The sequence below is a fragment of the Desmodus rotundus genome, chromosome 1 (genome assembly GCF_022682495.2).
Source record: "Desmodus rotundus isolate HL8 chromosome 1, HLdesRot8A.1, whole genome shotgun sequence".
Classification (NCBI taxonomy): Eukaryota; Metazoa; Chordata; class Mammalia; order Chiroptera; family Phyllostomidae; genus Desmodus; species Desmodus rotundus.
The window spans coordinates 120,052,724-120,068,831 of record NC_071387.1 but is presented as its reverse complement, the minus strand read 5'-3'; the positions used below and the strand labels follow the sequence as shown (position 1 = coordinate 120,068,831).

The following is a 16,108-nucleotide window of genomic DNA, read 5'->3' as shown; positions in this document are numbered from 1 at the left end:
GCCAGGCACTTCAGTCTCTCCTTGTATACCAATGCCCTTGGTGCCCTTCAAGCTGCCATCTTGGTGCTGTAGCTCAGATGGAGCGAGTCTGAGTAGGTGAGTCTGTGTGTGGGTTTCTCAAGAGGTATTGCTTAGGGCTCCAGCAGCCTCCTCCACTGACTCAATCCCCACTGATTTTGCATACAGAAGTTGTGGTGACTTATCTTCCTGGCACTGGAATCCTGGGCTGGGGTCCTGGTGTTGGTCTGGGACTCCTCACTCCCAAAATATCCCTCCTGAATTTTTATCCACACAGGTGTGGGGCCAGCCCGTTCAGCATCCATGCCCCTCCTACCAGTCTGGATGGATGTGGTTTCTTTTATTCTGTAGACTTCCATTCAGCTTGATTTCTGATGTTCCTGAGTAATGGTTGTTCTATGTTTTAGTTCTAATTTTGATATGGTTGTGTGAATAGGCAAGCCATGTCAGCCTACGTCACCTTGCTGATCTTTTTCTTGAAAAAAGTCCCTTTAACTTTTCATGTAATAAGGGCTTGGTAATGATGAACTTCTTTAGCTTTACCTTGTCTGGAGAACACTTTATCTGCCCTTCCATTCTAAATCATAGCTTTGCTGGATAGAGCAATCTAGGTTTTAAGTACTTGTTTTTCATCATTTTGAATACATTTTAACAGTCCCTTTTAGTCTGCAAAGTTTCTTTTGAGAAGTCAGCTGACAGTCTTAGGGGAACTCCTTTGTAGGTAACTCTCTTTTTCTTTTATTGCTTTTAAGATTCTCTCCTTATCTTTAATCTTTGGCATTTTAATTATGATGCGTCTTGGTGTGGTCCTCTTTGGGTCCAACTTGTTTGGGATTCTCTGTGCTTCCTGGACTTGTATATCTATTTCCTTCACCAAATTAGGGAAGGGTTTTTTTTTCGTTATTTTTTCAAATAAGTTTTCAATTTCTTCCTCTTCCTCTTTTCCTTCTGGCATCCCTATGATTCAGATGTTGTTATGTTTGAAGATGTCCCAGAGGCTCCTTAGTCTGTCCTCCTTTTTTGGGTTCTCTTTTCTTCTTGCTGCTCTGATTGAATGTTTTTTTCTTCCTTATCTTCCAAATCATTGATTTGATTCTTGGCTTTATCCACTGCACTGTTTGTTCCCTGTAGATTTTTCTTTATTTTACTTAGTGTAAACTTCATTTCTGCCTGGGTCTTTTTTATGCTATTGAAGTACCTAATGAGTTCCTTGAGCTTCCCGATCACCAGGGTTTTGAACTCTGCATCTGATAGATTACTTATCTCCATTTTGTTTAGTTATTCTTCTGAAGTTTCGTTCTGTTCTTTCATTTGGGCCGTATTTCTTTGTCTCTCATTTTGGTAGCCTCCCTGTGTTTGTTTCTGTTATTAGGTAGAGCTGCTTTGACTCCCTGTCTTAGTAGCGTGGCCTATTGTAGAAAAGTGCACCAGTAAGTTGGATGGGATAGAGCCTTAGGTAAACGCCAGGGCGGGGCAACCCGTTTTGCTGGTTTGTGGCTCTGTGTGATGGAGGGCTCAGAGAGGAGACAATGCTGCTTCCTGGCCTCTGGAGTTTTGTCTGGGAGGAAGCTGTCCCCCACATTTGTCCTGATGCCAGACACTTCAATTTCTCCCTACATGCCACTGGTGCCCTTTCAGCTGTTGCCCTGATCTGAAGCCCAGAGGGAGTGAGTCTGAATAAGTTCTAAGTCCATTGTGGCCCCTTAAGGGGATACTCTAGAGAATCTCACAGTTTCTTCCCCAACTGGTTTTTATAGCCAGAAGTTATGGGGACTTATCTTACTGGTGCTAGAACACTTGGTGGGGTCTGGTGTGGGGCTGGGATCCCTCACTCCTGAGGTATCACTCCTAATTTTTATCCACCACATGTGGGTGTGGGCTGCCCATTCTGCATCTCTATACCTCTTTGCATCTTTGTGCCTCTCTGCATCTCCACCCCTCCTAACTGCCTGGATGAAAGTGGTTTCTTTAATTCTTTGGTTGTCAGACTTCCATACAGCTTAATGTTCTGATGATTCTGGGTGATATTTGTTTTGTAGTCTAGTTGTAATTTTTGCTGTGGTTGTGTGAGGAGGTGAGCCAAGTTTACCTATGCCTCCATCTGGACTGGAAGTCTGATTGTTTGTTTTGATGCAAAAATGTTTTTAATTTTGGTGTCCAGTTTATCTATTTTTCTTTTATGACCTGTGTTTTTAGAAAGTCATATCCAAGAAAGAATTCCCAAATCCAATGTCATAGAGCTTTACCTATGTTTTCTTCTAAGAATTTTATAGTTTTAGCTCTTACATTTATTATTTAAAAAAATATATTCTATTGATTATGCTATTACAGTTGTCCCATTTTTTTCTTCCCTCTACTCCCCTTGGCCATGCACCTTCTCCCACCAGTACCCCTCCCCCCTTTAGTTCATGTCCATGGGTCATACATATAAGTTCTTGGCTTCTCCATTTCCTATATTATTCTTAACCTCCCCCTGTCTATTTTGTACCTACCATTTGTGCTTCCTATTCCCTGTACCTTTTCCTCCATTCTCATCCCTCCCCCTCCCTGCTGCTAACCCTTCATGTGATGTCCATTTCTGTGATTCTTTTCCTGTTCTAGTTATTTGCTTAGTTTGTTTTTGTTTTTGTTATTTTAAGGCTCAGTTGCTTATAGTTGTGAGTTTGTTGTCATTTTACTGTTCATAGTTTTGATACCTTCTTTTTCTTAGATAAGTCCCTTTAACATTTCATATTATAAGGGCTTGGTGATGATGAACTCCTTTAACTTGACCTTATCTGGGAAGCACTTTACCTGCCCTTCCATTCTAAATGGTAGCTTTGCTGGGTGGAGTAATCTTGGATTAAGTCCTTGCCTTTCTTGACTTTGAATACTTCTTTCTAGTCCCTTCTTGCCTGCAAGGTTTCTTTTGAGAAATCAGCTGACAGTCTTATGGGAACTCCTTTGTAAGTAACTGTCTCCTTTTCTCTAGCTGCTTTTAAGATTCTCTCCTTATCTTTAACCTTGGGTAATGTAATTATGATATGCCTTGGAGTGTGCTTCCTTGGGTCCAACTTCTTTGGGACTCTCTGAGCTTCCTGGACTTCCTGGAAGCCTATTTCCTTTGCCAGATTGGGGAAGTTCTCCTTCATTATTTTTTCAAGTAAGTTTTCAGTTTCTTGCTCTTCCTCTTCTCCTTCTGGTACCCCTATGATTTGGATGTTGGGACATTTAAAGTTGTCCCAGAGGTCCCTAAGCCTCTCTTCATTTATGTGAATTCTTGTTTCTTCATTCTGTTCTGGTTGAATGTTTATTTCTTCCTTCCGTTCCAAACCGTTGATTTGAGTCCTGGTTTCCTTCCCATCACTGTTGACTCCCTGTACATTTCTCTTCATTTCACTTAGCATAGCCTTCAGTTTTTCATCTAATTTGCGACCATATTCAACCAATTCTGTGAGCTTCCTGATTACCAGTGTTGTGAACTGTTCATCTGATAGGTTGGCTATCTCTTCGTGGCTTAGTTGATTTTCTGGAGCTTTGATCTATTCTTTCATTTGGGCCATATTCCTTTGTCTTGGTGCACCTGTTACATTGTAAGGGGTGGAGCTTTTGGTATTCACCAGGGTGGGGCAACATGTGTTGCTTCATTATGGTGCTGTATGTGGGGGAGTAGTCAGAGTGGGAACAATGCCCCTTGCTCAGCTCAAACCCATTTTCCATCACTTCCCTCGCTTCCCACAAGCGGATTGTGCCCTTTCAGGTGCTGATTCCCAGGTGGGTGGGGTGGTGTATGTTCTAGGATCCCATGGGCCTCTCCAATGGACTCTCCTGTGAGACTGGGAGTTTCTCCCACTGCGGCAACCCCCACAGATTTTTACAGCCAGAGGTTTTGAGGCTTTATTTCCCTGCGCTGGAACCCTGGGTTGTGCTGCTTGTCTCACTCCTCAGTTGTTCCTCCTGGCTTATCCACACGTGAGTGTGGGGAATCCTGACTGCCAGCTGCTGCCTTGCCAGCCCCAGTTCGCCGCTGCCTTGCCATGTGTCCTCTCCACCCTAGCTGCCCATCTCTGCCCCTCCTACTAGTCTGGATGAATGTTTCTTCTTTAATTCCTTGGTTGTTGGATATCCATGCAGTTTGATTTTGTGGTAGTCCTGATTGTTTTCTTTTTTAAATTGGTTGTTATCTTTCTTTTGGTTGTGTGAGGAAGCAAAGTGTATCTACCTATGCCTCCATCTTGGCCAGAAGTCCCTTAGCTCTTACATTTAGTTCTTGGATTATTTTGAGTTAATTTTTGTACATGGTGTAAGAAAGGGTCCAGCTTCATTCTTTTGCAGGTGGATATTCCCAACACCAATTGTTAAAAAGGCTTTCCTTTCTCCATTAAATGGTTTTGGCATCCTTGTAGAAATCACTTGACCATATATGTAAGGGCTTATTTCTGGGCTTTCTATTCCATTCCATTGGTCTAAGTATCTGTCTTTATGCCAGGACCACATTGTTTTGATTATTACAGTTTTATAATAACTTTGAAGGTTTGAAATCAGGAAAGTGTGATGCCTCCAACTTTGTTTTTCTTTTTATATGATTGTTTTGTCTATTTGGTGATTCCTTGAGATTCTGTATGAGTTACAGGATGTCTTTTTCTATTGCTGCAAAAAATGCTATTGGGATATTAATAGAGATTGCATTAAATCTATAGATTACTTCAGGTGGTGTTGACATCTTAATACTATTAAATCTTCCAATCCATGTAAATGGCATATCTTTTCATTTCCTTATGTGTCTTTAATTTCTTTTATCAACAGTTTGTAGTTTGGGGGTACACGTCTTTCACATCCTTGTTTAAGTTTATTCCAAAGTATTATTTTTGATGCTGTTGTAGATAGAATTGTTTTCTTAATTTCCCGTTTGGATTGTTCATTGTTATTGTATTGATTTTGTATCCTGTAAGTTCACTAAATTCATTTAGTAGTTCTAGTAGGTTTTTTTGGGGAGAGTGTAACCTTTAAGGTATTCTGCATAAAAGAACATGTCATGTGCAAAAAGAGATCATTTTACTTCTTCCTTGTCAGTTCGGATGCCTTTCCCCCTGTGTTTGGTTCTCCTGATTGCTCTGGCTAGGACTGCCAGTGCAACATTGAACAGAAACGGCGAAAGCGTGCCTCCTCGCCCTGTCCCACTCAAACATGGCACAAGTTTTCGGTCTTTCACCGCTGAGTAAGATGTTTTCTGTGGGCTTTTCGTATATTAGCTTTACTATGTTGGGGTGGTTTCCTTTTATTCCTAGTTTGTTGAGGCACCACTTTTAAAACCTTTTCCTTTTTCTTCTGTCCTCAATCCAGATAAGAACAGCTTGTCACTCTCCTCCCTATAATAACTCTTCCTGCATGTTAGGGTGGACACCTGAAAGAAGGCTGCTTTAATTTTCCTTCTTCGGAGAATTTGCCCACAGTTCTCTTCCTCTTTCCACTAATTTATCCCCTTACAACACGAACCTCTGTTGAGGCTGCACCATGCACCAGGCATGGCCATGGCACTTTCTTGCTCATGGGAGGTTTCACGTATGTTGTTTCAACCTTCACAGGAGCCATCTGAAATAAGAATGTTTACTGTCTCTGTATTCAGAAACAGAGGTGCAGAGGGGCTTGGCCAAGCCAGAGCCATCTCCTGCGAGTCCTTTTCCCTAGTGTATTAACCCCTGCAATTTCTGTGTCCAGCCTCTAAGCCATGTTGTTGGTCCTGGACAAATGCCTCCTGTCCCGTCTGAGCTGGCTGTGATCTAAGTGGAAAGGGCCCAGGTCCAGTTCTGAAGTTTTTCTATCTATCTATCTATCTATCTATCTATCTATCTATCTATCATCTATTTACGTATTTATTATTTTTTAGACAGAGGGGAAGGGAGGGAGAAGGAGAAGGAAAGAAACATCAACGTGTGGTTGCCTCTCACACGCCCCCTACTGGGAACCTAGCCCGAAACCCAAGCATGTGCTCCTACTGGAAATCGAAACTGTGACCCTTTGGTTCTCAGGCTGGAATTCAATCCACTGACTCACAGCAGCGAGGGCCAGTTCTGAAGTTTTTCTCTCCTTATGTTCACAGAGGTCCTGGGCCTACGTCAAGAAGTGCAAAAACAACATGCGTCCAAATCGAGCCTTGGTGGCTCAGCTTTCGAGGTGGGAGAAGATTGTTCTTGGAGACTCTGTCACAGATATCTCAGATCCACTCTACTGATCTCTGTGGTCCAGCTGTAGGTCCTGAAGGACTTTGTTTGGGAGCTTATTGAGGGTAGTGGGCCAGGATATGTAACCAGGTTGGTGTGGAAGAAGGCCTTTGCTAGCCTCTTGTCAGTCTCTTGCATTGGTTTTTCCCAGGCTCCTTGTTCATAGCAGGTGCACTCTGCCCAAACTCAGTGAGTGCCCCCATCCCTGCATCATGCTGGACCACTCCCACTGTAATGTGGCTGCCTCTGGAAGAGCATGTGGCCGCCAGAACGGCTGCCCCACATGCCCTCCACCCATGACTTGGACCCTTTGAAGGCTGCCTGGGGGGAGCTTCAGGGGTTCCTGCTGCCAGTGTTGGACCAGAGGGAGTGCCACAATGCCCACCCGTGGACACAGATCCCCCAGTCCTAGAGATGCCAAGACCAGGAAGCAGGCTCCACAGCTGAGAGACTCCTGTCACAAGGGCACACATTTGCCTCATCCCCAGTTCCAGCATGCCCCACCACTCCAGGGGTTCATCAACTGTACAGATTTCTCCCTCTCATTCCTGTCTGGCTGTGTTTGCCAAGAAGATTCCTACCCGTCCTATCTTCCATACCTGGGTTTCTGTAAATTTCTCAGGTCTCAAAGGGAGTTTTCTTCAGAATGTGTTTTGAGCACTGGAGTCAGGAGAGAGTACAGACAAGGGGACTGATGAAGAATTTAGCATGTCCATCAATTGTTCATTCAGAAATTATTATCTGCTGGCTGGGCAGGGCTGGGGACATAGGATGAACACCATCTCATGTCTGTAGAGGGTTGGAGGTCGCCCCTACCCCCAATGGAAGCCCAAGCCCTCAAGTAGTGGGGTAAGAGCTTTTCTGGCAACACAGGCTTTAGTCAGGGTCTTAGCTGGAACATAGCCTGGGATGATGTCAGAGCAATGGCTTTGTTGTTAGAGACATCCGTTGAGGCAGGGCAGAGCCTTTGGAAAGTTTTCGCCAGGCACGTGGTGGGGATTAGCCTTGCATTTTAGGAAGAGCATTTTGCTAGCTGTGTGAAGGGACAGTAATGGTGAGTCTGGAGGCAGGGAGACAGTAAGGAGGGGACTGTAAAAATCCAAGCGAGGGTTTTTTTTTCTGGCCAAGATGGAGGTGTAGGTAGACACACTGTGCCTCCTTGTACAAGCAAAAGAAGGACAACAAAAATTTAAAAACCAACCAAAACTGACAGAAAATCAAACTGTATGGAAGTCTGACAACCAAGGAGTTAAAGAAGAAACATTCATCCAGCCCAGTAGGAGGGGTGGAGACGGACAGCCTGGGTGGAGAGGACTCGCAGCAAGGCGGTGGCTGGAGGACTGGGGCAGGCAACACTGCAGCTGGCCAGCAGGGCGGCAGCTCATGGACCCAGCGAGGCAGCTGCTGGTGGAGTGGGAAGTCCCACATTCATGGGCAGATAAACCAGGAGGAACAACTAGGGAGTGAGACAGACTGCACAACCCAGGGCTCCAGCACAGGGAAAAAAAGCCTCAAACCTCTGACTGAAAACACCAGCGTGGGTTGAGGCAGCAGCGGGAGGAACTCCCAGCCTCACAGGAGAGGTCGTTGGAGAGACCAACAGGGTCCTAGCACGCGTACACAAACCCACCCACCTGAGAATCAGCACCAGAAGAGCCCAATTTGATTGTGGGTATTGGGGGAAGTGACTGAAAATGGGCAGAGAGCAGAGTAAGTGGCCCTGTTCCCTCTCGGACCCCTCCCCCACATACAGCACCACAATGAAGCAACACATGTTGCCCCACCCTGGTGAATACCAAAAGCTCCACCCCTTACAATGTAACAGGTGCACCAAGACAAAGGAATATGGCCCAAATGAAAGAATAGATCAAAGCTCCAGAAAATCAACTAAGCCACGAAGAGATAGCCAACCTATCAGATGCACAGTTCAAAACACTGGTAATCAGGAAGCTCACAGAATTGGTTGAATATGGTCGCAAATTAGATGAAAAACTGAAGGCTATGCTAAGTGAAATGAAGAGAAATGTACAGGGAGTCAACAGTGATGGGAAGGAAACCAGGACTCAAATCAACGGTTTGGAATGGAAGGAAGAAATAAACATTCAACCAGAACAGAATGAAGAAACAAGAATTCACATAAATGAAGAGAGGCTTAGGGACCTCTGGGACAACTTTAAATGTCCCAACATCCAAATCATAGGGGTACCAGAAGGAGAAGAGGAAGAGCAAGAAACTGAAAACTTACTTGAAAAAATAATGAAGGAGAACTTCCCCAATCTGGCAAAGGAAATAGGCTTCCAGGAAGTCCAGGAAGCTCAGAGAGTCCCAAAGAAGTTGGACCCAAGGAAGCACACTCCAAGGCATATCATAATTACATTACCCAAGGTTAAAGATAAGGAGAGAATCTTAAAAGCAGCTAGAGAAAAGGAGACAGTTACCTACAAAGGAGTTCCCATAAGACTGTCAGCTGATTTCTCAAAAGAAACCTTGCAGGCAAGAAGGGACTAGAAAGAAGTATTCAAAGTCAAGAAAGGCAAGGACTTAATCCAAGATTACTCCACCCAGCAAAGCTATCATTTAGAATGGAAGGGCAGGTAAAGTGCTTCCCAGATAAGGTCAAGTTAAAGGAGTTCATCATCACCAAGCCCTTATAATATGAAATGTTAAAGGGACTTATCTAAGAAAAAGAAGGTATCAAAACTATGAACAGTAAAATGACAACAAACTCACAACTATAAACAACTGAGCCTTAAAATAACAAAAACAAAAACAAACTAAGCAAATAACTAGAACAGGAAAAGAATCACAGAAATGGAGATCACATGGAGGGTTAGCAGCAGGGGAGTGGGAGGGGGAGAGAGGGAGAAAAGGTACAGAGAATAAGTAGCATAAATGGTAGGTAGAAAACAGACCGGGGGAGGTTAAAAATGGTATAGAAAATGTAGAAGCCAAAGAACTTATATATATGACCCACAGACATGAACTAAAGGTGGGGGGAATGTGGGTTGTAGGGGATGTGTAGGGTGGAGGGGAATAAAGGGGTGGTAGGAATGGGACAACTGTAATAGCATAATCAATAAAATATATTTTTTAAAAAAGCATAAATGGTAGGTAGAAAATAGACAGGGAAATTAAGAATAGGATAGGAAATGGAGACTCCAAAGAACTTAATATGTACGACCCATGGACATGAACTAAGCGGGATGGGGAATGAGGGTGGGAAGGGGATGCAGGGCAGAGGGAGATAAAGGGGAGAAAAAAATTGGACAACTGTAATAGCATAATCAATAAAATATATTTACAAAAAAAAATCCAAGTGAGGTAAGAGATTCAGAATTCACTCCTCGCAGAGGCTCAGCATCCCAAGAACAAAAGTGTTTGAGGTAGGTGTCACTTCACTGGACTTTGATTTACTTCCTGAGGGCGGGGTCACTGCTGGCTGCAGACCGAGGTTGGCACAATCAGTGGAGCCCAGCGAGGGGCCGCCACCTCCCCAGATCTTGTTCAGTACCAGAGTTGCCGGGGTACTGCAATTTGTGCACTTTGGCTCCGCCCAGGCCACGCCCTAGGCCCGATTGGCTCAGATGGGGGCGGGGCCAGCGAGGTCGTAGCTACAGGCACCTTTTCCATTGGTCAGCGTTGTGGCTCGAGCCCGGAAGCAGACAGGGGCGGGGGCGGTGGAGGCCGGGGAGCCACGGTCGGCGGGGGTTGCTGCGGCGTCCTCTACCCTCCGCTCCTCTGGCTCCGGGCCTGGCAGCCATGCCTCCCACGCCCCCGGGCCCGCTGGGCGACTGCCTGCGGGACTGGGAGGAGCTGCAGCAGGACTTCCAGAGCATCCAGGTGAGCACCAATGCAGGCACCCATTGGCCCCAGGCCATGTCTCTTTGGCTGGGAGGGTCAAGAGTCTGTCAGTTCTGTATCAGGCAGCGGGGAGCTCGGGGTCAGGCGTTGGGGTCCCTGGTGTTGTTCCCGAGTGCGGCGAGGACTCGGGTCCCGGTGTCCTGGCTGGACTCTCCTCTCGACCTCACGTAAGTTGCCCGAAGGGGACAATTCGCCAGTGTGGCCGACGCGAACCCAGTGGGATCCCATTGCGCCTGTCGGACCAGGGCCTCCAGCGAGGGCCTCGGAAAGAGGCTCCGACCCGGACCTCTCTTTCTTCCAGTAGTGTGGCCACTTGAGTCAGAGCTGGCCGGGTCCAGTCTTGGGTCAATCACTCAGCAAACATGCTGTGGGCTCCGTCCCGGCGGGAGCCGCAAGTAGTGCGGTCCCGCCCTTTGGGCAGCGAGGTCTGGACTGAGTGCGCCTAGGGTGCGCCACAGGGGGCAGTTAGGTGTGGGCCTGGGAAGTGGTGTTGAGTTGTAGTCCCCGACCAGGACGGGGGCGGGGCCGAGCCAGAGTGAAGGACAGTGGCCGCGAAGGCAGGTCCTTGAGGCTGCTGCCAAGAGTGAGGGGATAAGTGGGTGGGGGACCTCATGGACCTGGCCAGGCTGGGAGTCTCTTTAAGACCAGTGGGAAGCCACTGGAGGAATTGGCTGGAACTGGCTTGTATGGGCCGCAGTGCTGTTCCGTGGGGAGTCAAGGGAAGAAGAGGCAGCTGGCTTCCTTCCGACAGCAGAGATGGGGGCTGGGCTTGGGTAGAGGTGGAACTTGCTGGGTTCTGAGGGGCCGTGGTGGCCTCTCCTTGGAGTGAGAAACAAGACCCAGACAGCGTAGAGCTCGGGCAATCTAGGCTTTTGATTAGCCTTTGCTTCTCCTGGACTGGTTCCAGCCATTTCCTGTCAGTATTGAAGCCTACCTGCCCCCTGGCCAGCCAAACCTACTGCCACCAGTGCGGTTTCCCAGTCCTGAGCAGAGCAGACCCAGGCTACCAGCCTGATCACCACTGCCCTGGTCTCAGCCCCCACTGGCCTTCCTTACATTTACCATTGCCCAATATTGCTTCTTCTCTAGACCCACCCACCAGGGCAAAGTGCTCTGGGAAGCTTTGGGCCAAAGGTACTGGAGAGGGGTATGGACTGGTCTTATAAGTAGGTCCAAGGGCTGAAGCCTGATAACCTTTAACCTGGGAGGAAGATGCTGGGAGTGCCAGAGCAGAAGGCATCTTGGGCATCCCAAGCTCCCCCTGCACATGTAGGATGGATGGGCAGGCGGATCTGAGAGGGCCAAGGGTGGCTTCAGGCAGCCTGCTTGGTGCAGAAGGTGGACCCATGGGCCTAGAATCAGGGTGGAACAGAGAGGGATGGGAACAACTCATAGATGGGCTGAGACTAAAAAAAACCTCAGGGAACTAGCCTGTTTCTGGGAGAGGGGTGCCTTGGGGGCGTCGGGCTTCCTGGAAGAACTCTATTTCCTTGCCCGGGAGAGAGCAAACTGAGGGAAGTCCCTGGGCTGGCACAGCTGGCTGCCTCTTTTCCTGCTGAGACCCTCCCAAGAAGCCCCGGAGGAGTCTGAGCCCCCTGCCCCCAGCCCAGCAGGCTCTGGCTCAGCGCCCTCCAAGCAGTCTGACCCTGCCCTCAACCTGGCCCTCAGGAGACCCACCGGCTGTACCGCCTGAAGCTGGAGGAGCTGACCAAGCTGCAGAACAATTGTACCAGCTGTATCACTCGGCAGAAGAAGCAGCTCCAGCAGCTGGCCTTCATCCTGAAGAAGTTAGGATGCCCCCTCCTCATGGCCTGCCATGTCCCCCCATGTCCCCTTGGCCTTGGTCTGGGGGCAGGTGTCTGAGCTGGTGGGGCAGAGGGCTGGTGCTGACTCTGGGAGTGTCCTTGGCACCGCTCCTCCGCTCTCTGGGCCGTGTTGTTGGCCCCCCTGCCACTCCGGCTTCTGTGGCCCCACCTGCAGATGCAGGCCCTCCCTCCCAGGGGAGGTCAAGGAAGCTGCGAAGGAGCTGGAGAGCCAGATCAAGGAGCGCCAAGGCCTCTTCTTCGATATGGAGGCCTATTTGCCCAAGAAGAATGGGTGAGACCCCTCTCCCAAATTCAGTCTACAGCCACTCCTGGGAGAGAGACCTGAAGCGCGCTGTTCCTCTGCTTGATCATTTGGCCAGCAGATGTCCCCTGGGCCCACTCTGGGCTGAGTAGTCAGGCTCCTTCGGGGAGCATTCTGTCTCAGGGGAGCAGGGAGACAGCTGGGTGGCAGTGACAGTTTACTGTGACCGGGTGCTTTGTGGTGGAACTGCAGGGAGCAGCGGAGTGAGGGAGGCTCTTAGTCCAGCCCAGGAGGTCAGAGAGCCCCTGTAGTAGGTGAGGCCTGAGCAGAGTTATAAAGGAGGAAGGAATGAGCCAACCCAACGCAGGAATGCAGTAGCAGCAAGTGTGCTGGGAGGTGAGAGGTCGAGAGGTCAGGATGGGATCACACGGAGCCCAGCAGCAGAGCTCACCTGGAGCCTAGTAGGCCTGGGGGCAATGACCGGTCAAGTAAGTATGCATGTCCACCACGGAGGTGGATGGGCAGGTACAGTGCAGAGCCCTGGGCTGAACAAAAAAAAATGCAGCAGAGATGGCAGGTAGCCAGACTGCTGGGAGGGAGCATGTCCCAGAAGGCAAGGGGAGTGGCCAGCGGCTTCAGAGCAGATGGCTGTGGGGGTCACATTCAGTAATGAAGGGGAAAGGGGAAATGCTTCCTGGAAGTCAGGGTGACCTTGGAGAGAACCACTTCACGGGACGGTGTGAGTGGAAGTTGATACTGGGAATGACAGAAGAGCTGAGGAGACAGCCAAGTTTAGGCCACACTTCGGAGGCTGTGAACAGAAGGAGAGGCTAGTACTTCCGTGCGGGTTGGTGGGGGGGCTTTTGCGTGGGTGTATGTGTAACTTTGAACACGGAACAGACTTGAGTATATCTGCCTGCTGAGGGGTGGGGCCAGCAGAGAGGGGAGGCCCAGAAAAGGGGCACTAGGTGACGGAGGAAACCTTCTGGGAAGAGGGAGAGGGCCGGGCAAGGGCCCCTGCTGTTTGAGATGGGAGGGGTGCAGAGATGAGGGTGCCAGTGCAGGCAGGAGAGATGTCAGGTGCCGGGAAGGAGGCAGGATGGAGAGTCTGGGTAAAGGGTTTGTCAGGCCATTCCCAGGGTTGGGACAGGGAGCCGGTGGTGGCACTGAGAGGCAGCCTGGAAGCCTGGTCCAAGTCCCCTCTATGCCCTTTAATCTCTTCGCAGCCTTGGGCAAGTCCCTTAACCACTCTGAGCCCATCCATATAGTTTGAGTGTGAACAAGAGCCCAGGTATGGGTGCAGCTGCTTAGTACATGACTGTGACTCTCTGGTCACCTCTTGAAGTCTCTCTGGCAGAGGACAAGACGAGCTTAGCTGGTGGGTGCAATGGCACTGCCAGGAGCTGGGAGTGACAGGTTGGCAAGAAGTGGTTGACATGTGAAGGAGGGCTTGGGGACTTGGCTGGCTCAGGAGGGAGTTACAGGCCCAGCAGGACCTGGGAGCCTCCTGGGCGGGGAGTGGGGGGGGGGTCCCTGTGGTGAAACCCGCTGGGAGCCCGGGCACTCAGGGGCTCAGGATTCCGGGAGAGACCGGGGTGTGTTTGGGGCTTCAGGTTGTCGGAAGTATAGGGCACCTACCGTGGGTAGGTGGCAGGTGGTGATCCTGCACCCAGACAGTCAGTCCACCGCCCAGGCCCACAGGGGCGGTCTGAGGTGTGGGCAAGGCTTCCGTGGGGCGGAAGAGCCAGGCTGCTCTCGAGGTCCTGAGGGAGGGGAGTGTGGGTGACGATGACAAAGGAAGCGGGGGAGGTTGGTTTTCCTTGGAGCAGGATTTAGGAGCAGGCAGGAGGAAAGGTTAGGCATCAGTGTTTCCTGTGGAGCTGGTCTGCCGCCTCCTGAGATCAGCCCGAAACCAAGGCCATGGGAAGGCTGAGTGGGGGTGGTGACCGATGCTGGCCTGGCGCACGCTGGGGCTCTGGGCCCTTAGCTTCCCTCTGGGTCGGGACCCCTTCTCACCCCGTGTCCCCCCTTCCCTAGGTTGTACTTGAGCCTGGTTCTGGGCAACGTCAACGTGACACTCCTGAGCAAGCAGGCTAAGTAATTGGTTGTCGTGGGCTGGCTCCCAGTCGTCCCCCCTCCCCGCCCCAGCTGTCCCTGAGCCTTGGGGGTCAGGGGCTACTCCCCCACGCTGGCCGCACACCACACAGGAAGCGTGTCTGCAGCAGGCCCCCCCATCCTCAGGCGGAGGTGAGGGCGGGTCCCGCCAGCACCCCAGCCTGTCGCATGGGTATTGCCCTCCCCAGGTTTGCCTACAAAGATGAGTATGAGAAGTTCAAGCTCTACCTCACCATCATCCTCATCCTCATCTCCTTCACCTGCCGCTTCCTCCTCAACTCCAGGTGGGTGTCCTGCTGCTCAGGGCCGGATGCTTGTTTTCTCCCAGCTCCACTAGCACCCACCTTGTGTCCCCCTCTGCAGGGTGACAGACTCCGTCTTTAACTTCCTGCTGGTGTGGTATTACTGCACCCTGACCATCCGAGAGAGCATCCTCATCAACAATGGCTCCAGGTGGGCAAGGGCCTAACTCCAGCTCCTGGGGGGTGGGGGAGGGTACTGGAGCCACCCTAGGAAGTGGTGGTGGGGGGGTGCCGTGGCCCTGCGAGAAGCAGGAACTGGGCTGGGGTGCTGATTTCTTCCCACCTCAAATAGCTCCCTGGCCCCAAGCACCAATCCTGGGGGCTAAGGGAGTGACAGCAGCTTCCCGTACAGGATCAAAGGCTGGTGGGTGTTCCATCACTACGTGTCCACGTTCCTGTCGGGAGTCATGCTGACGTGGTGAGTGGGGCAGCTTGGTTCCCAGGGCCTCGGTGGGGGGCCGGGACTGGGAGAGTTGGCATCCCCCAGCTCCCCACCCCTCCACTTTCTGCCGTAGGCCCGACGGCCTCATGTATCAGAAGTTCCGGAACCAATTCCTGTCCTTCTCCATGTACCAGAGTGAGTGTCTCAGAGGTCCCTGCTCAGCTCAGGACTTGCCCGGGGCGGGGGGGAGGGGCCAGGGAAGGACTTGGGGCTCCAGCCCAGTCCTGATACCCCAACCCCCCAGGCTTTGTGCAGTTCCTCCAGTATTACTACCAGAGTGGCTGCCTGTACCGCCTGCGGGCCCTGGGCGAGAGGCACACCATGGATCTCACTGTGGGTAGGTCAGGCGTGGTCTTCCGCCCTGGGTCCTGGCCAGGGAGATGGAAGGGGGAAGTCCTTTCCTCTCAACCTGTGTCTGGGTAATGGTGTCTTTCTCCCCACTCTGGTTATTCGGTGCCCTGCTCCTTCTCCTTCACAGAGGGCTTCCAGTCCTGGATGTGGCGGGGCCTCACCTTCCTGCTGCCCTTTCTTTTCTTTGGACATGTAAGTGTGTGTGTCCCCATCCATCAGGCCGTCCAGCCCCTGCTCTGGCAGACGCAGGGGCCGCGTTCTATGTGAGAACCCCTCCCTCCCAGTTCTGGCAGCTTTATAACGCGCTGACGCTGTTCAACTTGGCCCGGGATCCCGAGTGCAGGGAGTGGCAGGTGAGCCGGGGCCCTGGAAGGGATGCTGGGAGGGCTGGATTCAGCCCATCCTAACCCTGCTTCCTCCCCCAGGTACTCATGTGTGGCTTCCCCTTCCTCATCCTCTTCCTTGGCAATTTCTTCACCACCCTGCGGGTCGTGCACCAGAAATTCCACAGTCAGCGGCACAGAAGCAAGAAAGATTGAGGCTGGGTCTTCTGCCCACCAGCCCCAAAGGGCTTCTGAATCCCATGTGTTTGAGGGGGTGGGGACTCCCTTGTCCAGGAAGGTCTTTGCTGCTCTCCCTGGGTTCTGTGGGCTCTGTGGGCCCTGAAGGCTACACTGGAGAAGACCCGGGCCTGTGTCCCAGCCTGTGGGGAGCTGGGGGCCGGGGACACAATAAAGGAAGAGAGGCACGGA

At 50.7% G+C, this 16,108-nt stretch overlaps 2 protein-coding genes across 3 annotated transcripts in view; both read left to right on the top strand.

Moving 5' to 3' along the window:
- STYXL1 (serine/threonine/tyrosine interacting like 1) overlaps positions 1 to 9,420 on the top strand; it is a 59,116-nt gene extending 49,696 nt beyond the window's left edge. Inside the window, exon 9 of the mRNA XM_045204494.2 lies at positions 6,098 to 9,420. Within this exon, the coding sequence (XP_045060429.2) occupies positions 6,098 to 6,229 (132 nt within the window). The 3' untranslated portion in view covers positions 6,230 to 9,420. The remainder of the gene's footprint in view (positions 1 to 6,097) is intronic.
- Positions 9,421 to 9,603: 183 nt separating this feature from the next.
- Positions 9,604 to 16,108, top strand: TMEM120A (transmembrane protein 120A). Of its 2 annotated transcripts, XM_024571696.4 has the most exons (12): positions 9,622 to 10,058; positions 11,748 to 11,866; positions 12,060 to 12,176; positions 14,184 to 14,243; positions 14,450 to 14,545; positions 14,625 to 14,714; positions 14,916 to 14,981; positions 15,079 to 15,140; positions 15,250 to 15,342; positions 15,484 to 15,548; positions 15,641 to 15,709; positions 15,782 to 16,108. In XM_024571696.4, exons 1-12 carry the CDS (start codon positions 9,978 to 9,980, stop codon positions 15,893 to 15,895), a joined length of 1,032 nt encoding a protein of 343 aa, XP_024427464.1. In that variant the 5' UTR covers positions 9,622 to 9,977; the 3' UTR covers positions 15,896 to 16,108. The 2 variants fall into 2 exon arrangements, with proteins under 2 accessions (XP_024427465.1, XP_024427464.1); XM_024571697.4 differs by lacking the exon at positions 15,484 to 15,548 and having other exon boundaries at positions 9,604 to 10,058; positions 15,576 to 15,709.

What these genes read in the sequence shown, in the direction of transcription:
- TMEM120A (XM_024571697.4), top strand. Translation starts at nt 9,978, where the DNA reads ATGCCTCCCACGCCCCCGGGCCCGCTGGGCGACTGCCTGCGGGACTGG. An exon ending in AGGACTTCCAGAGCATCCAG is followed by an intron (nt 10,059 to 11,747) that starts GTGAGCACCAAT and finishes CCTGGCCCTCAG; the next exon opens with GAGACCCACCGGCTGTACCG. An exon ending in CTCCTGAGCAAGCAGGCTAA is followed by an intron (nt 14,244 to 14,449) that starts GTAATTGGTTGT and finishes TGCCCTCCCCAG; the next exon opens with GTTTGCCTACAAAGATGAGT.